The 18030-nt window shown below is 49.6% G+C and overlaps 1 protein-coding gene across 1 annotated transcript in view; it reads right to left on the bottom strand.

Annotated features, from left to right (window-relative positions):
- Positions 1–5807: 5807 nt before the first annotated feature.
- The window catches only part of LOC311368842 (nck-associated protein 5-like), a 57895-nt gene continuing 45672 nt past the window's right edge, over positions 5808–18030 (bottom strand). The window contains exons 8-12 of the mRNA XM_084487614.1: positions 17597–17717; positions 14949–15024; positions 9570–9950; positions 7738–7858; positions 5808–7503 (exon numbers count right to left, since the gene is read on the bottom strand). Coding sequence (XP_084343740.1) covers positions 7764–7858; positions 9570–9950; positions 14949–15024; positions 17597–17717 — 673 coding nt within the window. The 3' untranslated portion in view covers positions 5808–7503; positions 7738–7763. The remainder of the gene's footprint in view (positions 7504–7737; positions 7859–9569; positions 9951–14948; positions 15025–17596; positions 17718–18030) is intronic.

Here is an 18030-nt window from a genome sequence, read left to right as displayed (position 1 = left end):
CTAGGTGAACTCTGAACAGGTGAGTTTTGAGTCTCTAGTGGAAGCTGGTGAGCGACTCTGTGATATCTCTCCTGACATCGGCAGGGAGCTGACCAGCGCTTGGACTAGGAGCTGAGCTGCTTCCCTTGTGAGGAAGGGCCGGATTCTGCGAATGTTGTAAGGTGCAAATCTGCAGGATTGGACCACTGCGGTGATGTTTGCGGTGCAGCATAACTGATTGTCCAGTACCACACCAAGGTTTCTGGCAGTTGGTGAAGGAGATACAGTGATGTTCTCGACAGTAACCAGTAAGTCCATGTGTAGGCAATCTTTCCCTGGTATTAGGAGCTCAGTCTTGTTGAGGTTAAGCCTCAGGTCATGGGCAGTCGTCCAAGTGCTGACGTCTGCCAGACATTCAGATATGCGTGTTGCAATCAGGGCTTTGTCAGAGGAGGGGAAGAGAGGAATAGCTGAGTGTCGTCAGCATAGCAGTGATAGGAAAAACTGTGTGTAATGTAATTACAGAGCCCAGAGATCTGGTATAGAGGGAGAACAGAAGAGGCCCCAGTACAGAGCCGTGAGGGACACCAGTGTCAAGTGTGCAAGGTTTGGACAAGGAGCCATTCCATGTGACCTGATAGGTGTGATTAGGTGGCAGGTAATAAGTCATATAAGTCAGGTAAGATGTGAACCAGGATAGTGCAGAGTCAGCAATGCCAAGTTCGGCGAGAGTGGCAAGGAGGATCTGGTGGTTCACCGTATCAAAAGCTGCGGACAGGTCAAGAAGAACGAGAACCGATGAGAGGGACGAGGCTCTGGCAGCACGGACGAAGCTCAGTCACCGCGAGGAGAGCCGTCTCAGTGGAGTGTGCCTTCTTGAAGCCTGACTGGTGAGGGTCAAGCAAGTTGTTATGTGAGAGATAGGAGGACAGTTGGTTAGAGATGGCACGTTCCTGTGTTTTAGAGAGGAATGAAAAAAGAGATACCGGTCTGTAGTTCTGGTGCTGGGTGATGCTGGGTGGTGTTGGGTGATGCTGGGTGGTGTTGGGTGATGCTGGGTGGTGTTGGGAGGTGTTGGGTGGTGATGGGTGGTGTTTGGTGGTGCTGGGCGGTGTTGGGTGGTACTGGGTGGTGTTGGGTGGTGTTGGGTGGTGTTAGGAGGTGTTGGGTGGTGTTAGGAGGTGTTGGGTGGTGCTGGGTGGTGATGGGTGGTGTTTGGTGGTGCTGGGCGGTGTTGGGTGGTACTGGGTGGTGTTGGGTGGTGTTGGGTGGTGTTAGGTGGTGTTGGGTGGTGCTGGGAGGTACTCAGTGGTGTTAGGAGGTGTTGGGTGGTGCTGGGAGGTGTTGGGTGGTGCTGGGAGGTACTCAGTGGTGTTAGGAGGTGTTGGGTGGTGCTGGGTGGTGCTGGGAGGTGCTGGGTGGTACTGGGTGGTGCTGGGTGGTGCTGGGTGGTACTGGGTGGTGTTAGGAGGTGTTGGGTGGTGCTGGGTGGTACTGGGTGGTACTGGGTGGTGCTGGGTGGTACTGGGTGATGCTGGGTGGTACTGGGTGGTGTTAGGAGGTGTTGGGTGGTGCTGGCAGCCAGCTCCTTCTCATATCCCTCCTCAATGCCAGGCATCCACAGAAAAGAGAGAAAGAATACATTCAGATATATGTCGGCTTTCAAAAAGCTAATAACACTGTCAGTGACATTAGGGTGCGGGAGGACGGACCCGCGATGGAGAAGCCCTATGCCAGAACAGGGCTATTCCGCTATGTGGGAATGAGGCTGTGTGTTGTGTGTGTGTGGCGATGGTGATAAAGGGTTCTGTGGTTCTGTGGGGCGGCCCAGAGCCTCCAGATGAATGGGAGCAGAGAGCAGCCAGACGCCCCCCCCCCCCCCCCGCCCCACAGCTGCTCAGAGTAAGTAAGACAAGTATAGCCCAGGTTTAACCCAGAAGAAACCCCAACAGAAAGACACTACAGCTCTCACTGGCTGGCGTGGAGGAGGAGCGACCACTACGTCCTTCAGTGTACTTCTATTTGCACTTTTATTTGTTGTTGTCTCCCTGTTTTTTTTCAATGTGTGCCTGTTTCGAGATCACTAACGAAAAACGGTGTTTAACAAGCTTGAAGTATTTTACATTGGTTGCATTAATCAAATTCTCCTTCTCTTGCTCGGTCAATTACATATGCAATGGTGATACTCATCAACAATGAACTCAGGTTCATTCAGTGGTGCGTACTTCTGAATTGAACAGACCCTTCTTCACCCACTCATTTCATGGCGCTCACAGAGTGTTCACGTTGCTATGGGTCCATGAGCCTGTCAAAGTGTAATCAGAAGTATGAGGCTATCCTTGGCTATGGCCTCCTTCTGTCAAATGTATTGGTTGTAGTAGAACCCAGTAACCACCACAACAGATTCATATTCATATTTAATGACTGCCGCAGGGCTCCTCTGTTGTACTGAGGTTGTTAGTTCTCAACAGTACTCATGTGTTCACAATGAGAAGCAGAGAGGATAGGTGTGTGCAGACGTCTAGATGGCCAAGACGGTACTCTGTTAATGTTCTGTTAAAGCCCATGAAGACCGACAACCAGCTCGCTGGCGCTAGGAAGATTTATCACATTTCATCACGCTGCTTTTCCAGGAAAATAAACACAGCAAATGACAGAGATAGCTTATAAACAGAGCTCTGGCACATCACACAGGATAGGATATAAAAAATGGCTAACGTTGGACTTTCCTCAAAGAAAAAACAACTCCGTGCTCTCCTCTTATTGGACTGAAAAGTGGCCCACAGATTGGAGAGCGAGTGGCCGTCTCCTCTAATGATTCTCAGGCTCCACCGCCCGGCCACTGGACTGTGAACAAGGCAGCCTCCGCGTGACTGAGGCACACGGCCTCCATGTAGAGCGGGAGCTCCTTATATTTCAAGACCTTTTGGCGAGCGTGAGTGTGTTCACAAATAGCATCTTCAAAGTCTCAAAGACGTGAACGATTGAGGATGCGTCGTCACGGAAACACATACCTCCGCCTCACCGCGGGAGAGGTATGTGGGAGGAGGGGCGGGGCGGTTGTGCCACCAACAGCTCAGAGTGTGCGTACTCCCCGACATCTCCGCATTCGAGGACAAAAACCTGCTCCATCATGTGTGCTGCTGTGGCGGTGGAGGGCAGACTGTGAGTGGGGGGGGGGGGCTTCAGATCAGATGTATAAATATGTATAAATACTCTACTGTGTTATAACAGAACCTCTGGTCCAGCAGTCCTACTGGTTATATAACCTCTGGTCCAGCAGTCCTACTGTGTTACAGCAGAACCTCTGGTCCAGCAGTCCTACTGGTTATAGAACCTCTGGTCCAGCAGTCCTACTGGTTATAGAACCTCTGGTCCAGCAGTCCTACTGTGTTACAGCAGAACCTCTGCTCCAGCAGTCCTACTGTGTTATAACAGAACCTCTGGTCCAGCAGTCCTACTGGTTATAGAACCTCTGGTCCAGCAGTCCTACTGGTTATAGAACCTCTGGTCCAGCAGTCCTACTGTGTTATAACAGAACCTCTGGTCCAGCAGTCCTACTGGTTATAGAACCTCTGGTCCAGCAGTCCTACTGTGTTATAACAGAACCTCTGGTCCAGCAGTCCTACTGGTTATATAACCTCTGGTCCAGCAGTCCTACTGTGTTATAACAGAACCTCTGGTCCAGCAGTCCTACTGGTTATAGAACCTCTGGTCCAGCAGTCCTACTGTGTTACAGCAGAACCTCTGCTCCAGCAGTCCTACTGTGTTATAACAGAACCTCTGGTCCAGCAGTCCTACTGTGTTATAGAACCTCTGGTCCAGCAGTCCTACTGTGTTATAGAACCTCTGGTCCAGCAGTCCTACTGTGTTATAGAACCTCTGGTCCAGCAGTCCTACTGTGTTATAGAACCTTTGGTCCAGCAGTCCTACTGGTTATAGAACCTCTGGTCCAGCAGTCCTACTGTGTTACAACAGAACCTCTGGTCCAGCAGTCCTACTGTGTTATAACAGAACCTCTGATCCAGCAGTCCTACTGTGTTATAGAACCTCTGGTCCAGCAGTCCTACTGGTTATAGAACCTCTGGTCCAGCAGTCCTACTGGGTTACAGCAGAGCCTCTGGAGGGAGCCAGCACAGAGACTGGGCTGGAAACCAAAAACTGAGACGAGTGAATTACGCCTTGTTTCTTGTTTTGTTGCTAGATATTAAAGAAAATGTGTTTGCGCAGGTGGCTAAAGCTTTCAGGATGGGCTTTAAATAAGCATATTTCTACAGTGGAATGGCCAAACGGTGTTGAAACCTTCACAGCCTTCAAGAACATGACGGGTAGAAACAAGTATGAAGGTAAGGAAAGTGAAACCCCTTCGAATCAGATCTGAACTCTTCTGCATTCAGACTAGACATGAATCTAAAATCTGATTTGTGAGACTAGCTGATGATAAATAATAACATCAAATAAAATTAGAAATTGGTGAAATAGCAAAATTGAAATTGGTGAAATGGTAAAATGTGTCCCCCTAAAAAAGGAATAGCATATAGCAAACACACCTGGGTGTAACTCTGCAGTACACTTATCACCAGGGCTCTTATTTTGGAAACCATCAGTAAAGTCCTCTGCGGCTGGCTGTGACCTAAATGGTGATGGCTGCTTACGGCCGCATTGTCCAGCTCCTCAACTCTCACTTAGCACCCCCCGCTCGCCTCCCCTGAGTGCACAAGTGTCTGCATAACCCACAGAGCTGCATCCACTTTATCCACACTTAGAGACGCCAGTGTGTGTCCTCTGCACCGAGATCCTGTTCATGGCCAACTCTCACACACACACACACACACACACACACACACACACACACACACACACACACACACACACACACACACACACACACGTTTAAATGTCCAAACTAAATAAAGCACTAAATATGAAAGAAGTCGATCAATATTTAGCAACAATTTCAGAATCAGAAAACATGAAAGATATAAACCACTCTCTATTCAATAATGTTGTCTATGTCACAGGATATGACTCATTTGTTGTATGCTTATTAATCAGAAGGAAAAATAGAGACAAATTTGATGGGGCATTGTTGTGATGAGATGGTGGTGGGTTGCTGTTTGAGTTAAATGCGTCCACACATTACCCTAAGGTAATCACTGCTTTACCGCACAATGCGGTGTCACTGTGTGAGAGCGGACCTCAACCAAGGTGGCAGAACACGCTGTCAGAAAACAGCAGCTGGTCGAATTGAGTAAGGCAAACGTGATGTACTGCTAATTCATCTCTGTGATGTTGACAATTTACATTTCCGAATTTAGTCATTTAGCTGTAATTGCCAGCCATTCTTCTTTGACAGACACACACAGACACACATACAAACACACACAAACACACACACACACACACACACACACACACACACACACACACACACACACACACACACACACACACACACACACACACACACAGGTCAGTGTTTGACCCTAGGAATGATAAATTGGAGCCAAAGGTGTGGATTTGCCACAAAACATGAATGTAGGAAATAACACGTGCATCCCACCCAGTCTCTCTGCCACCCTCCCCACAGCACAACAGAGGTAAGACAGACACAGACAGGATAACCCCTATCATAAGCCTCATGCAAGAGAGGGTGTGTGAGTAATGTGCCACGGTGATTAACAGCAGGCTCCAGCGTCACACTGATCCAGTCAAACACAAAGCAAAGGGGAAGTCAGTGCTGCAGAAGTATTTAAAGAGTTTTATTTTTTGTTCTTTTTCAAACATTAAACAAAGAATGTAAGTGCTACACAATATTCATGAATGAATAGGTCTACCGCTAAGGAGATTGTCACACAGCAAAAATCACTACGACACGGTTATAAAAAATATAACAACAACCCAGTGAGGATATTAGTAATAGTGAACAACCAATCATGTGCAAGAATGGTTTGTCTTTTACCCGTGTGGAGTACAAATACAGTCTAGAAAAATACAATACTCCTGTGAACGTGATATGCTGTTCAGCGTATGAATCATATCAAAACTAATCGGCCGTGCCCTGGCCAGTGGCCTGCCTCAGGTCACGACCCAGAGCCATCCACACATTGTGTATGTCTATGTGCTACACCTGTGTGTGTGTGTGTGTGGGAGGGGGGTTCATATTGCAATAAACATCCGTGCACTTTTACAGTCATTAGCAGCAAGTTCAAACTACTACCCTGTATGTCAGATATGTGTAACAATATTGTGGGACATCAGTGCATTGAGTACTACCGATGTCAATGTTGTAGGAGAGTGTTTTCAAAGAGACTATGGCTAAATTCATCATCATGAATCGATCTGATTTCTGCATTTAGTATAGCGTTGGCCGTTAAAAGTGATTCTCTGTGTTTGGCAATTTAGTTTGGCAAATACGCACATGAAAGGCATGGATATCAACGAGGAAGGGAGAGACGAAAGCTATCCTATTAGAGATAGAGAACACCGCCAACATATCAGGGAGCATAACCAACACGTTAATACATAAATATAAAGAACAGGGCTCACATTAAACGCAGAAGTGCCTCATATCTTACACAACTCTGCACACAAAACAAGTGGCCAGAAAAACAAAATAGAACTGGAAGATGATTACACGGTTGAACTCGACGAGGGTCCAAACGGTAACGTTTTGGGACGTGGTCTACACACACAGCGTCTATCAAGACATCGCACACCAACACCTGGCAGGTTCCCTGAGCTCATCAATCACCACTCTGCCGCCGCCGTGTACGGGTGGGATTACATGCACCATCCCTCACTGTCTTGATGTCATTACTGTGAAATACGTCTCAACAAAGAAACAGTAATAGTAGAAGTATATTATATATTAAAAATAGAATACAGGTTCTATTGGTGAAGTTTTGTCTTTTGTAAACACTTAGGGTTACGGACTCACACATGAATACAGTTATATTAGAAACTTGATACGATTTGAAAATAATATAGTTTTTTACCCGTATCATACTAAAATGTGCACACTGAGTAATATCTTGCAACATCTTTCTCCCAACTGGATAACTGCCTTTTTTTTCTCATTAAAATGACGAAAAGCTGTTGAAAATCATCACATGCAAGTTATTAGCATAGTAAAAAAAAAGAGGGAGGAGACAAAGTGTGATGAAGATAGTGCACGTTTTCACCGTCGTCTGACAGCTCTGGTTCTCAAAGTACGAGCGGAACTAGAAGAAGTAGTTTATTTATATGTACTGTATATGTATATCTACTCAAGCACTAGTGAAGGAGTACATTATGAGGATGTGATCTACACAGGGATCAATGGTTCTATCACATCTCCATCACTGTCCTGACCCAGTTTGGTGGATTCTCAAGAGTTCACACACTCCTGTGTTTTGATCCCTGGTGGTACTGGTTTTGGTACTGGTGGTGGTACTGGTTTTGGTACTGGTGGGGCTGCTGGTTTGCCGTTCTTCTCCACTCCAGGTTCTCTGAGGTTCTCCCTGGTTCTGTTCTTTAGTAAATCTGGAGAAGGGAAGGAGAGGAAGGTAAAACAATGTGCCATCAAAAGAATCGGCAAATAATCTTGCCAGAATTTGCAATGAAACCTTTGTTGTAATAGTTTCCACATCATCGTGTGAACGTCTGATTGTTGTTCTTATTCAAAAGCTATATTTTCTTGAAACTCCAGCAGTGTGAAGTTCAGTGGTTGTTCTCTCATCTCATCGGGAGTGAAAAGGGCAACACAGCGTCACTCACCTGGTTCCTAATGAGACGCTGTGGTCTCAGTTGGCCAGTTGAAGCCTTGTCTGTTCCTTCTGCTGGCCTGAAGTGGGTCTGGTCTTCGATTTAATAAACTTCTTCTTTGGTTCCACCCCACCTGCAAATGTGAATACGGCAAAGAATTCAACGCTGTTATTCTGAAGTGAACACCTGTGTTGGCTGAAACACATTTAACAATCTTTAGTCTTCTGACATATCCATTAGCATTCATCCCGTAGTGAAACAAAGGAATATCGAGTAGGAGTACTAGGTAGATCTCAAAGATCACCCAAAGTAATGGATCATTTCTTTAAATATGTCTTCCTTGATGCATTACTTTTACAGCCAGACTTTTATTTATGATCCCCATGCCTACGCCGCCACAGATGGAGCCTCTGTCTTAATTAGCAGACGACTAAAAAGTGAGGAGAGAATGCACAGTTGCTAAATCAGCACATAAGCCTCTTTCTCCATGACTACGGGCTGTTATTGTCTTTAGGACAGCATTATAAGCTTTGAAATATTCCGCAATAAAACTTTTCTTCAATGATCTCTGCACGTGTGACTCATTTGCAACAACAAAAAAACAGGTTGGCTCATTTATCTTCTGTCTGGCTGCAGCACACATTTACTCTGCTCAAAAACAAACAAAAAACAAAACGCCGAAAGGTTCCGTGTTTGAGCCCCGATGTCCACCAGTCCACCGGTAGGCGTCCTTGAGAAATGTCTCACACTGACCTGCTCCATAACGACCTGTATCGAAAACAGTTTCCTTGAGAGATAACGAGTGACGAGGCTCTATGACTCAGGGATACTCCAGATCACAAAGCCGTCTGGGTCTGAGCGCCCTCGAAGCTCACAGGTAGGACGCGGCACGCAAATCAGCAGCGCTGTGATTCAGCCCTCTAATGTAGAAGAGCTTCGTCCGTCTCCACGGGGTGGATGAAGGACCTCGGTCTGTGGGCCAGGCCACGTTCTGAATGATAATGAGCAGATCTTTACTTTAGCATAAAACACGACTTAGGACTTGGAGACGGTTCTCAGTTCTTGTAATGACACTGAAATCCTTCTTTGTCATTTTCAGACTTTAAATAAGGTTTGTGTAGGGCTGTTATCCCTTGTTCCTATATTAGATTTGCTGCCTTTCTGTTTGGGTTCATTTCCATTAAGCAGGAACGGACCGTTTAAGTGGTTATAACCACATTTCCTCAAATTGTTTCTGCTCAAGGAAAGATCCTTGACACAAAGAAAGTTACTGTAGGTTTTAATGACAAAATAAGGACATTTAGTAAAAGCCTTTTTTCTAACGGCAGGTAACTGAGGTATGTAATCGATTTCCAGGCTCGGGTGTAAGTCTCCTAGCTGAAAGGTACCGGGTTTGATCCCCCGGCCTCACTGAATGAGACGCATTGCCTGCTTCCCAAGGAAAGTGCCTGGGAGAAAACGCTGGTGAAGTCATGAGTAATGGTAATGGTAGAATTGCTTGTGTGTGTGGATAACAAATTGGCAGCACACCACACAACCACATGTCTGACACAATGCTGTTGAACGACGTGCTGTTCCACTCCTGTTTGCATGGCTAGTGTGGACAACTATGGCTCGCAGAAAACAGTCCGTTACGCTTCATCTTCAAATGTTGTTCCCTGTGATCAAGTCAATTGAACTGCTCTTTGTATAAATATCTAAAAATGAAAAGTATAGGCTCGACCTTGCTCCAATGAAAGCCCCAGCAGCCCCCTGGGGGTCAGAGCCACGGGGCCCAGGGGCCACGGGGCCCAGGGGCCCAGGGGGAGGCTACAGGCACACTCTGCTGCTCTGGGGGGGGTTACCTGGAGAGGGGCGGGGCAGCCGGCTGTGGGACTCACACACACTGGGTGGAGGCTGGGGGGGGCGGGGCTGGGGGGGGAAAGGCACGGAGCGGACCAGGGTGACGGAGGAGTCGGACAGGGAGCCGGGGATCCCCCCGCCGCCGCCGCCACCGCCGCCGCCGACGACCCCGACCCCAAGGGCCCCGCTCGGGATCTTCCAGCGGGGCAGCGGGGAGGTGGCGGACACCTCCTCGCTGGAGGAGGAGCCGGGGGCGCCGGGGGAGACGGGGGAGGAGGAGGACCTGGGGAGGAGGTGCAGGATGGAGGAGAAGAAGGAGCAGGACTCCGGCAGCGGGATGGTGCCGATGCCGCTGTCCAGGGTCCTCATCCGGCTGGTAGAGCCTGCAGCCAGGGGGGAGAGGAGCAGAGGGAGGGAGGAGGGAGGGAGGAGGGAGGGAGGGAGGAGGGAGAGGGGGAGAGGAGAGAGGGGGGAGGGGGGAGGGAGGGAGAGAGGGAGAGAGGAGAGGGAGAGAGAGGGAGGGAGGGAGAGGAGAGGAGAGGGAGGGAGGGAGGGAGGGAGGGAGGAGGGAGAGGGGGAGAGGAGAGGGAGGGAGGAGGGAGGGAGGGAGAGAGGGAGAGAGGAGAGGGAGAGAGAGGGAGGGAGGAGGGAGGGAGAGGAGAGGGAGGGAGAGAGGAGAGGGAGGGAGGAGGGAGGGAGGGAGAGGAGGAGAGGGAGAGAGAGGGAGGGAGGGAGAGGAGAGGGAGGAGGGAGGGAGAGGAGAGGGAGGGAGGAGGGAGGATGGATGGGGGAGGAAGGGAGGAGGGAGATAGGAGGGAGGGAGGAGAGAGGGAGGGGGAGGGAGAGGGGAGGGAGGGAGAGGAGAGGGAGGGAGGGAGATAGGAGGGAGGAGGGAGGGAGGGAGGGAGGGAGGGAGAGGAGAGGGAGGGAGGATGGAGGAGAGGGAGGGAGGAGAGGGAGGGAGATAGGAGGGAGGGAGGAGGGAGGGAGGGAGGAAGGGGGAGAGGAGGGAGGGGTGAGGGGGGGAGGGAGGAGGGAGGGAGGAGGGAGGGAGAGGAGAGGAGAGGGATGGAGGGAGGGAGAGGGGGAGAAGAGAGGGAGGGAGATAGGAGGGAGGAGGGAGGGGGGAGGGAGGGAGAGGAGAGGAGAGGGAGGGAGGGAGGGAAGAGGGAGGGAGGGAGGAGGGAGGAGGGAGAGAGGAGAGGGAGGGAGATAGGAGGGAGGGAGGGAGGAGGGAGGGAGGGAGGGGGGCTGTTAGCGGGAGGTTAGGCTTATGGACGGACAGGGAGGAACGGGGATGACGGGGGGGGGGGGGGGGGGGGGGCGCTCAGACTTGTCGGTTTGCTCTTTATTCCCACTGGTGAACAAAGCTTTTTTTTTATTCAGCTGGTCTTTTATAGGATCATGAGGGTCACCTGTTTCCCAGCGGGGTCACTACACACCTGTAGCGTGTGTGTGTGGATGAGGAGCACAGTGAACAACAACAGGCCTATCGTCTGTAGCGTGTGTGTGGATGAGGAGCACAGTGAACAACAACAGGCCTATCGTCTGTAGCGTGTGTGTGTGGATGAGGAGCACAGTGAACAACAACAGGCCTATCGTCTGTAGCGTGTGTGTGTGGATGAGGAGCACAGTGAACAACAACAGGCCTATCGTCTGTAGCGCGTGTGTGTGGATGAGGAGCACAGTGAACAACAATAGGCCTATCGTCTGTAGCGCGTGTGTGTGGATGAGGAGCACAGTGAACAACAACAGGCCTATCGTCTGTAGCGTGTGTGTGTGGATGAGGAGCACAGTGAACAACAACAGGCCTATCGTCGCCCATTCCTTTCACACACGTACAACGACAACAGCCCCGGCAGCAGCAGCTTCCTGGGGCCACAACCCGAGACAGCAGCAGCTTCTACCCTCACGTCTGCACCTCACTTGATTTTGCGCCTATTGCAGTGGGTGATGTTGTTGTCGACGCTGTTGTTGCCCCGGAGGGACACCTGAGGCCGTCATGGCCGTCTCTGGTTGATTTAACGGTCCTCACTAACAGATGGCTAACCCCCCCCCCCCCCCCCCGCGCTGTGATGTGTCTCTGGTGCGGAGGGAACGGACGGCGTGGGTCTGACCTGACGACTAACACCAGGCGGAGCAGGGTGACCATGTCTGCTGGTAACCACGTAGCGCCGAGGAGAGGGGGGGGGGGCAGAGCGGCGCTAGGGGACCAGTAATGCAACCGCCCCCGGCGTCTGAAACAGGGCGTGGCAGACAACGCTCCGGAATACCATTCAGACACGCGACGCAGTGTGACCTTTAATAGCACTTCAGCTTCGCTCGACTGAAGCTGGTGATGGTGATGGGGCTGCTTCACGGTCGAAGGTCCTGTCCCGGGTCACCGCTGTCACCGGCCTACTGGAACAGACACTCAGCGTGAACGTCAGTGAACTGTTGGATGGCCAAATATTCTTTAAAGGTTTATGTTTTGCACAGTATATCGCACTATGCATACTGTAGTGGTGTGGGTGTGTTGACCTGTTAAAGGGGTCAGAGGTTGATCTCTGTGCAGAGCGCTAAGGCCCTCCAGGCTCCACATCCCACACTCAGAAGACACGGCAGCTGTGCCCTGAACGACACTTTGAGTCCGATATGTCATGTCCACTCTCTTCCCTCTCTAGTGGTCACAGCCTCTGACCTGCTCTGGTTGTGCGCCCACCTTCTGTCTGCCTGTGCAATTCAGTGAAAGGTATCAGGATTAAATGGGATTGAACCTTTCCCCTTGGATATTCAGTGATGTAATGCATGTGCACGTGTGCCAAGTGGATCATTTGTGTTGGAGCCTTCTCGCACAATCAGGGCTGCATTCCAATACATTAACCCAGGGCCAACAATGAGACTCACAGGTGCTTCCTTAACTCTGAGAGGATGGCCATTAACAGATCCTTCACTGAGTTTATTGGTTCGGGCTTCAAGCGCGGTCAGAGCGTGGTCGTGGGCTCTGAGGCCGCGCTCATCGATCGATGAGTCTGGAGCTGGAAGTGAACAGGAGGCCCTCTGACTGGAACACCATCGATCGGCTCTGCTCATCCTTAACTAGACACAGGATTAGGGCTGCCCCCAGCCCCACCTCCACCCCCGCCTCCACCCCCGCCTCCGCCCGACCTAGAGACACCTCCACCGCCTCAACCTCCACCTCCACCCGACCTAGAGACACATCCACCCCCACCTCCACCCGACCTAGAGACACATCCACCGCCTCAACCTCCACCTCCACCCGACCTAGAGACACATCCACCTCCACCGGACCTAGAGACACATCCGCCCGACCTAGAGACACATCCACCCCCACCTCCACCGGACCTAGAGACACATCCGCCCGACCTAGAGACACATCCACCTCCACCCGACCTAGAGACACATCCATCCCCACCTCCACCCGACCTAGAGACACCCCCACCTCCACCCGACCTAGACACATCCACCCCCACCTCCACCCGACCTAGAGACACATCCACCTCCACCTCCACCCGACCTAGAGACACATCCACCCCCACCCGACCTAGAGACACCTCCACCTCCACCCGACCTAGACACATCCACCCCCACCTCCACCCGACCTAGAGACACATCCACCCCCACCCGACCTAGAGACACATCCACCTCCACCCGACCTAGAGACACATCCACCCCCACCTCCACCCGACCTAGAGACACATCCACCTCCACCCAACCTAGAGACACATCCACCTCCACCTCCACCCAACCTAGAGACACATCCACCCCCACCTCCACCCGACCTAGAGACACATCCACCCCCACCCGACCTAGAGACACCCCCACCTCCACCCGACCTAGAGACACATCCACCTCCACCCAACCTAGAGACACCCCCACCTCCACCCGACCTAGAGACACATCCACCTCCACCTCCACCCGACCTAGAGACACCTCCACCCGACCTAGAGACACATCCAGCCCCTCCACCCGATCATTTCGTTGATACATGTATTTTTTTACATAGATGTACATACACATACATGTATATCATTTTGTTTGCATTGGTTCTAGATCTTTATTTATTAGTTGACCATTCTCTCTCTTTTTCACTCTCTTCCTTTTGTGGGAAACTCATTTCTGGTTATCATAAAGCATTTACGTACTTGCTGGTTGCCGCCTGTTAAACCCTCTCAAATCAATTAAATGAACAAATACAATAATTGTATTAGAAATCACGACATCTAAGGTGTGACAACAAGCATCTGTCAATAAATGCCAGCATGAAGCGAGTCAAAGATTGAACTGAAGAGACTATTCCAGTGATCCCACTGATTACACTGATTAGAATCATAATCACCTTCCCTCTGCATTCAACTGTGATGCTCTTCAGCAGCTAATGACCGTCCCGTTGACGGCGCTGTCCTCTGACAGGCTCAAGAGCATTACCTCCATTTAAAGAGCAGTGTCATCAGTACTAACAGATACAGTATGCATAATACATGACTCGTCTAAAGGACGTCTATAAGTCATTTACATTCTGAGCACTATTAAAAACAGAAATTAAAGAGTTAATTCCTGGACAGGAAACATGAGCAAATGGAAGATCAATAGACTGTTAACGAGGTGCTTGACCCTCAAATCCAATGTGGGGTTTTTTGATTGCCACTCTACAGGATATTTAGTATTTGATGTTTAATTGAAAGTGCTGAATTATACATGCTGTTTATGCGAATGAAACGGGGAACCACAAGAGAAGTAACTCAATTAAAAATAATTAAATGTGCAACATCTCTTGTTCGGCATTTAATTATGAGGAGGCGAGGGAGGGAGCGCCCAGAGAGTACAGCGTTAATGACATCTGCTCCAGCGTGACGGTTGGCCCCTTACAGGAGGACCTTGTGATGGTCACGTCTTAAAGCCAAAGCACACCGCTTCATGTTTGAAGTGCAACACAACAAACAAACAGAATCGTATTGTTTTGGAGCAAAGAACACAAGATTAGGAATGTTGTGAGGCTGTATGTCTCCCCTCCCTTCCAATAGGACTCCCGTTGTATGGGAGTGTTGTGCCTGTGAGAGAGCGCTGGCTCTCTCTCTCTGTTCCTGTCTCTCAGTCTCAGAGAGGTTTACTATGTACAATAAATGCAAATGGAGCCAACAGGAGAATCTGATGAGCTCTATTGAAAACATTACCTCTGGATTTTCTGAAGAAATAATATAATGTAATATACATCCTAATTATAATAAAAATATCATTTTTTTTAGATAAATGAAGTTGAACATTTAATGCATAGCTATCAATGTGGAAGTCAGTGACAATAACTGAGAGCATCCATTTGATGTGTAAACAAATACCGACCAATGACAGCAGTAAACAAAGCAAGCAAAACCAATTCCTACCAATCACTGCGTCCTGGGCGGGGCTTGTGACAGACAATCCGTTCTCCCTGTCTGTTCTCTGGGTCATCACCTGGGTCTAGAAAAAACAAACCAAAGAACCAATTAACCAAGCGTCACAGTATTCTCAGAGTAGTCTCTAGTTCTGTGATGAAGTACCCAAACAGACGCTCATTAGCTTAAGAGACCACTGCTGTCTGCTGGCAGAACACCTTGCACTAAACACCACCCAATAAACACCACCCGCTAACACCACCCACTAACACCACCCACTAAACACCACCCACTAAACACCATTCACTGAACACCACCCACTAACACCACCCACTAAATACTATTCACTAAACACCACCCACTAAACACCATTCACTGAACACCACCCGCTAACACCACCCACTAACACCACCCACTAAAGACCACCCACTAAACACCATTCACTGAACACCACCCGCTAACACCACCCACTAACACCACCCACTAAATACTATTCACTAAACACCACCCACTAAACACCACCCACTAAACACCACCCGCTAAACACCACCCACTAAATACTATTCACTAAACACCACCCACTAAATACCATTAACTGAACACCACCCGCTAACACCACCCACTAAACACCACCCACTAAATACTATTCACTAAACACCACCCACTAAATACCATTCACTGAACACCACCCGCTAAACACCACCCGCTAACACCACCCACTAAACACCACCTGCTAAACACCACCCACTAAATACCATTCACTGAACACCACCCGCTAAACACCACCCACTAAACACCACCCACTAAATACTATTCACTAAACACCACCCGCTAACACCACCCACTAAATATCATTCACTGAACACCACCCGCTAACACCACCCACTAAATACCATTTACTGAACACCACCCACTAACTACACCCACTAACACCACCCACTAACTACACCCACTAAATACCATTCACTGAACACCACCCACTAAACACCACCCACTGAACACTTCCTTCAGAACACCACCTGTGAAACATCTCAACTAAACCAATGTACCCAGAGTGAGATACAGATCCTATCATATAACTCATGACGTATTCACATTAAGTATTCATTAATAAGTTAATTTGGTAAAGCTCCAGGTTAAATCTTGACAAGCCGGAACACTTGAACACTTGTCTTCCTTCCTTTATCCGTTATTTTTAATATTTCATCTGATGACATCATAGCATCTTGTAAATAAATGACGGAAGAACTTTATATTCCAGTAAGTGGGAGACTGAGACAGCTTAAAGCCATCTTGATGGACATAAGCAGCCAAGCATAATGGATGTGTTAGCACTACATTTATTGAAATGCATGTTTGTAGTAACAGTGTGCTGATGAAACCGCCTGTAACAGAACTTGAGGGGGGGGGGGGGAATTCTGCCTGTGTTCGCATTTATCCAATCCACTGCAACTCTGCAATTCTACCCAATTACCTCAACTTTACATCATAGACACGCCTGCTATCTCAAGGTCACAAGCCTAACATCATGGGGTTGAATAGCCCTTCTCCTGGATAACATTACGGTACGATGAGACACACTTTGTGACTCCCTAAGCGGGCGACTAGAAGCAACCAGACACATAGACAACACACACGTCCACACGCCCCAGAGAAGGTGAAGCATGAGGGAACGCCCTTAGGGAACACCACAACAGCAAGGCCTGCCTCCACTAACTCTATTGCTGCTTTTCCACCGACAGTACCAGCTCGACTCGACTCGACTCGCCCCGCCTTTTTTTGTGTTTCCATTGGCAAAAAAAGTACCCGGTACCTAGTACCGGGTACTTTTTTTAGTACTACATCCATCGAGGTTCCAAGCGAGCGGAGTAGGTACTTTTGTGTGACGTAAACAGGCTGCTGGCCACTGATTGGCCAGCGGCTGTAAATGGGAATAATCACTCAAAGTTAAGTTGTGTCCGGTGTGGTTGGAGTCCACGGACCCGCTCCCAAGGGGGACACGGATCAGCGTTTCGCCATGTGTGTCGCTCCTTTCCCGGGGCTAGAGTTAGGCTGTGCGTGGTTGTGTGTGTCCGGCGTGGCTGGAGTCCACGGACCTGCTCCCAAGGATCAGCGTTTCGCTGTTTCTTTTTAGTGTTGTTCCTTTCCCAGGGCTCGAGTTTCGCCTCCATCAACGTTACCGTATGACAACAATAGACGCTCAGTCATTGCGCTTTTTATTTTATTTTATTTCCCATCATAACCTTTCCCGGGAATCAGGAAATAGTCTTGATCAGATTCAGATTTCCCGGGAATCGCGTCTCCCGTGATTAAAACCTGTCCATGTTGGAGAGGTTCTTTTCTACGACCCGCCCACATCGAAGAAGTACTTTTTTAGTTGGAAACGCAATGTGCTTGGAACCAAACCGAGTCGAGTTGAGCTGATACTGTCGGTGGAAAAGCGACATATGAGTGAACACTTCTAATGCATCAACAACATCAAACCAATCATAAGGAGACTGTGGTCACCAACAGGTTGAAGAACGGACATCTGCCGTCTTTTCAGTTTGGTCATTTCCGAGATTGGTGGCTTTGCATGGTGTAAAGATTTGGACCTACAGACCCTGTGATCCAAGCCCTCCTATGGCGGCAGTGCTGGTGGGGTGAGGACATCATACCTTGGGGTCGGCGGGGCCCGGGTCAGCGTGTCCCTGCATGTCAGGGCTGAGGGCGGCTCCCGGGCAGGCGGTGGGGATGCAGGCCCGCACCGCGTCGTGAGACTCCCTCCTACCTACGGAGCTTTAAGGAGCACAGTTTGATCCCCAGAGCACAAGAGGAGGACGAGGAGGTCATCTTAACATCACTGCCTTGGCTCCCACATGCCCAGGAGTGCATCCGTCTGATGGATGACCCTCTCTACTCTGAGGAGAACGCCTGGCTGGGGCAGAGTCGGGGGGTCCGCCCCCCACGCCTCTCAGGGGCTAACAGGGGTGATAGATGCCTACTGGAGCACTTGATGAAATGGGCCGGGATATAGGTGGTGGTAAATCAGGGCTTTGGCAGGAAGGGCTATGAAGAGATCTGCTGGAGCGCGGCATGATGGTCGAGTTTT

Source organism: Micromesistius poutassou (genome assembly GCF_964030765.1).
Source record: "Micromesistius poutassou genome assembly, chromosome: 23".
Lineage (NCBI taxonomy): Eukaryota > Metazoa > Chordata > Actinopteri > Gadiformes > Gadidae > Micromesistius > Micromesistius poutassou.
The sequence above is the reverse complement of the archived record's forward strand: the minus strand, read 5'-3'. Positions and strand labels throughout refer to the sequence as shown.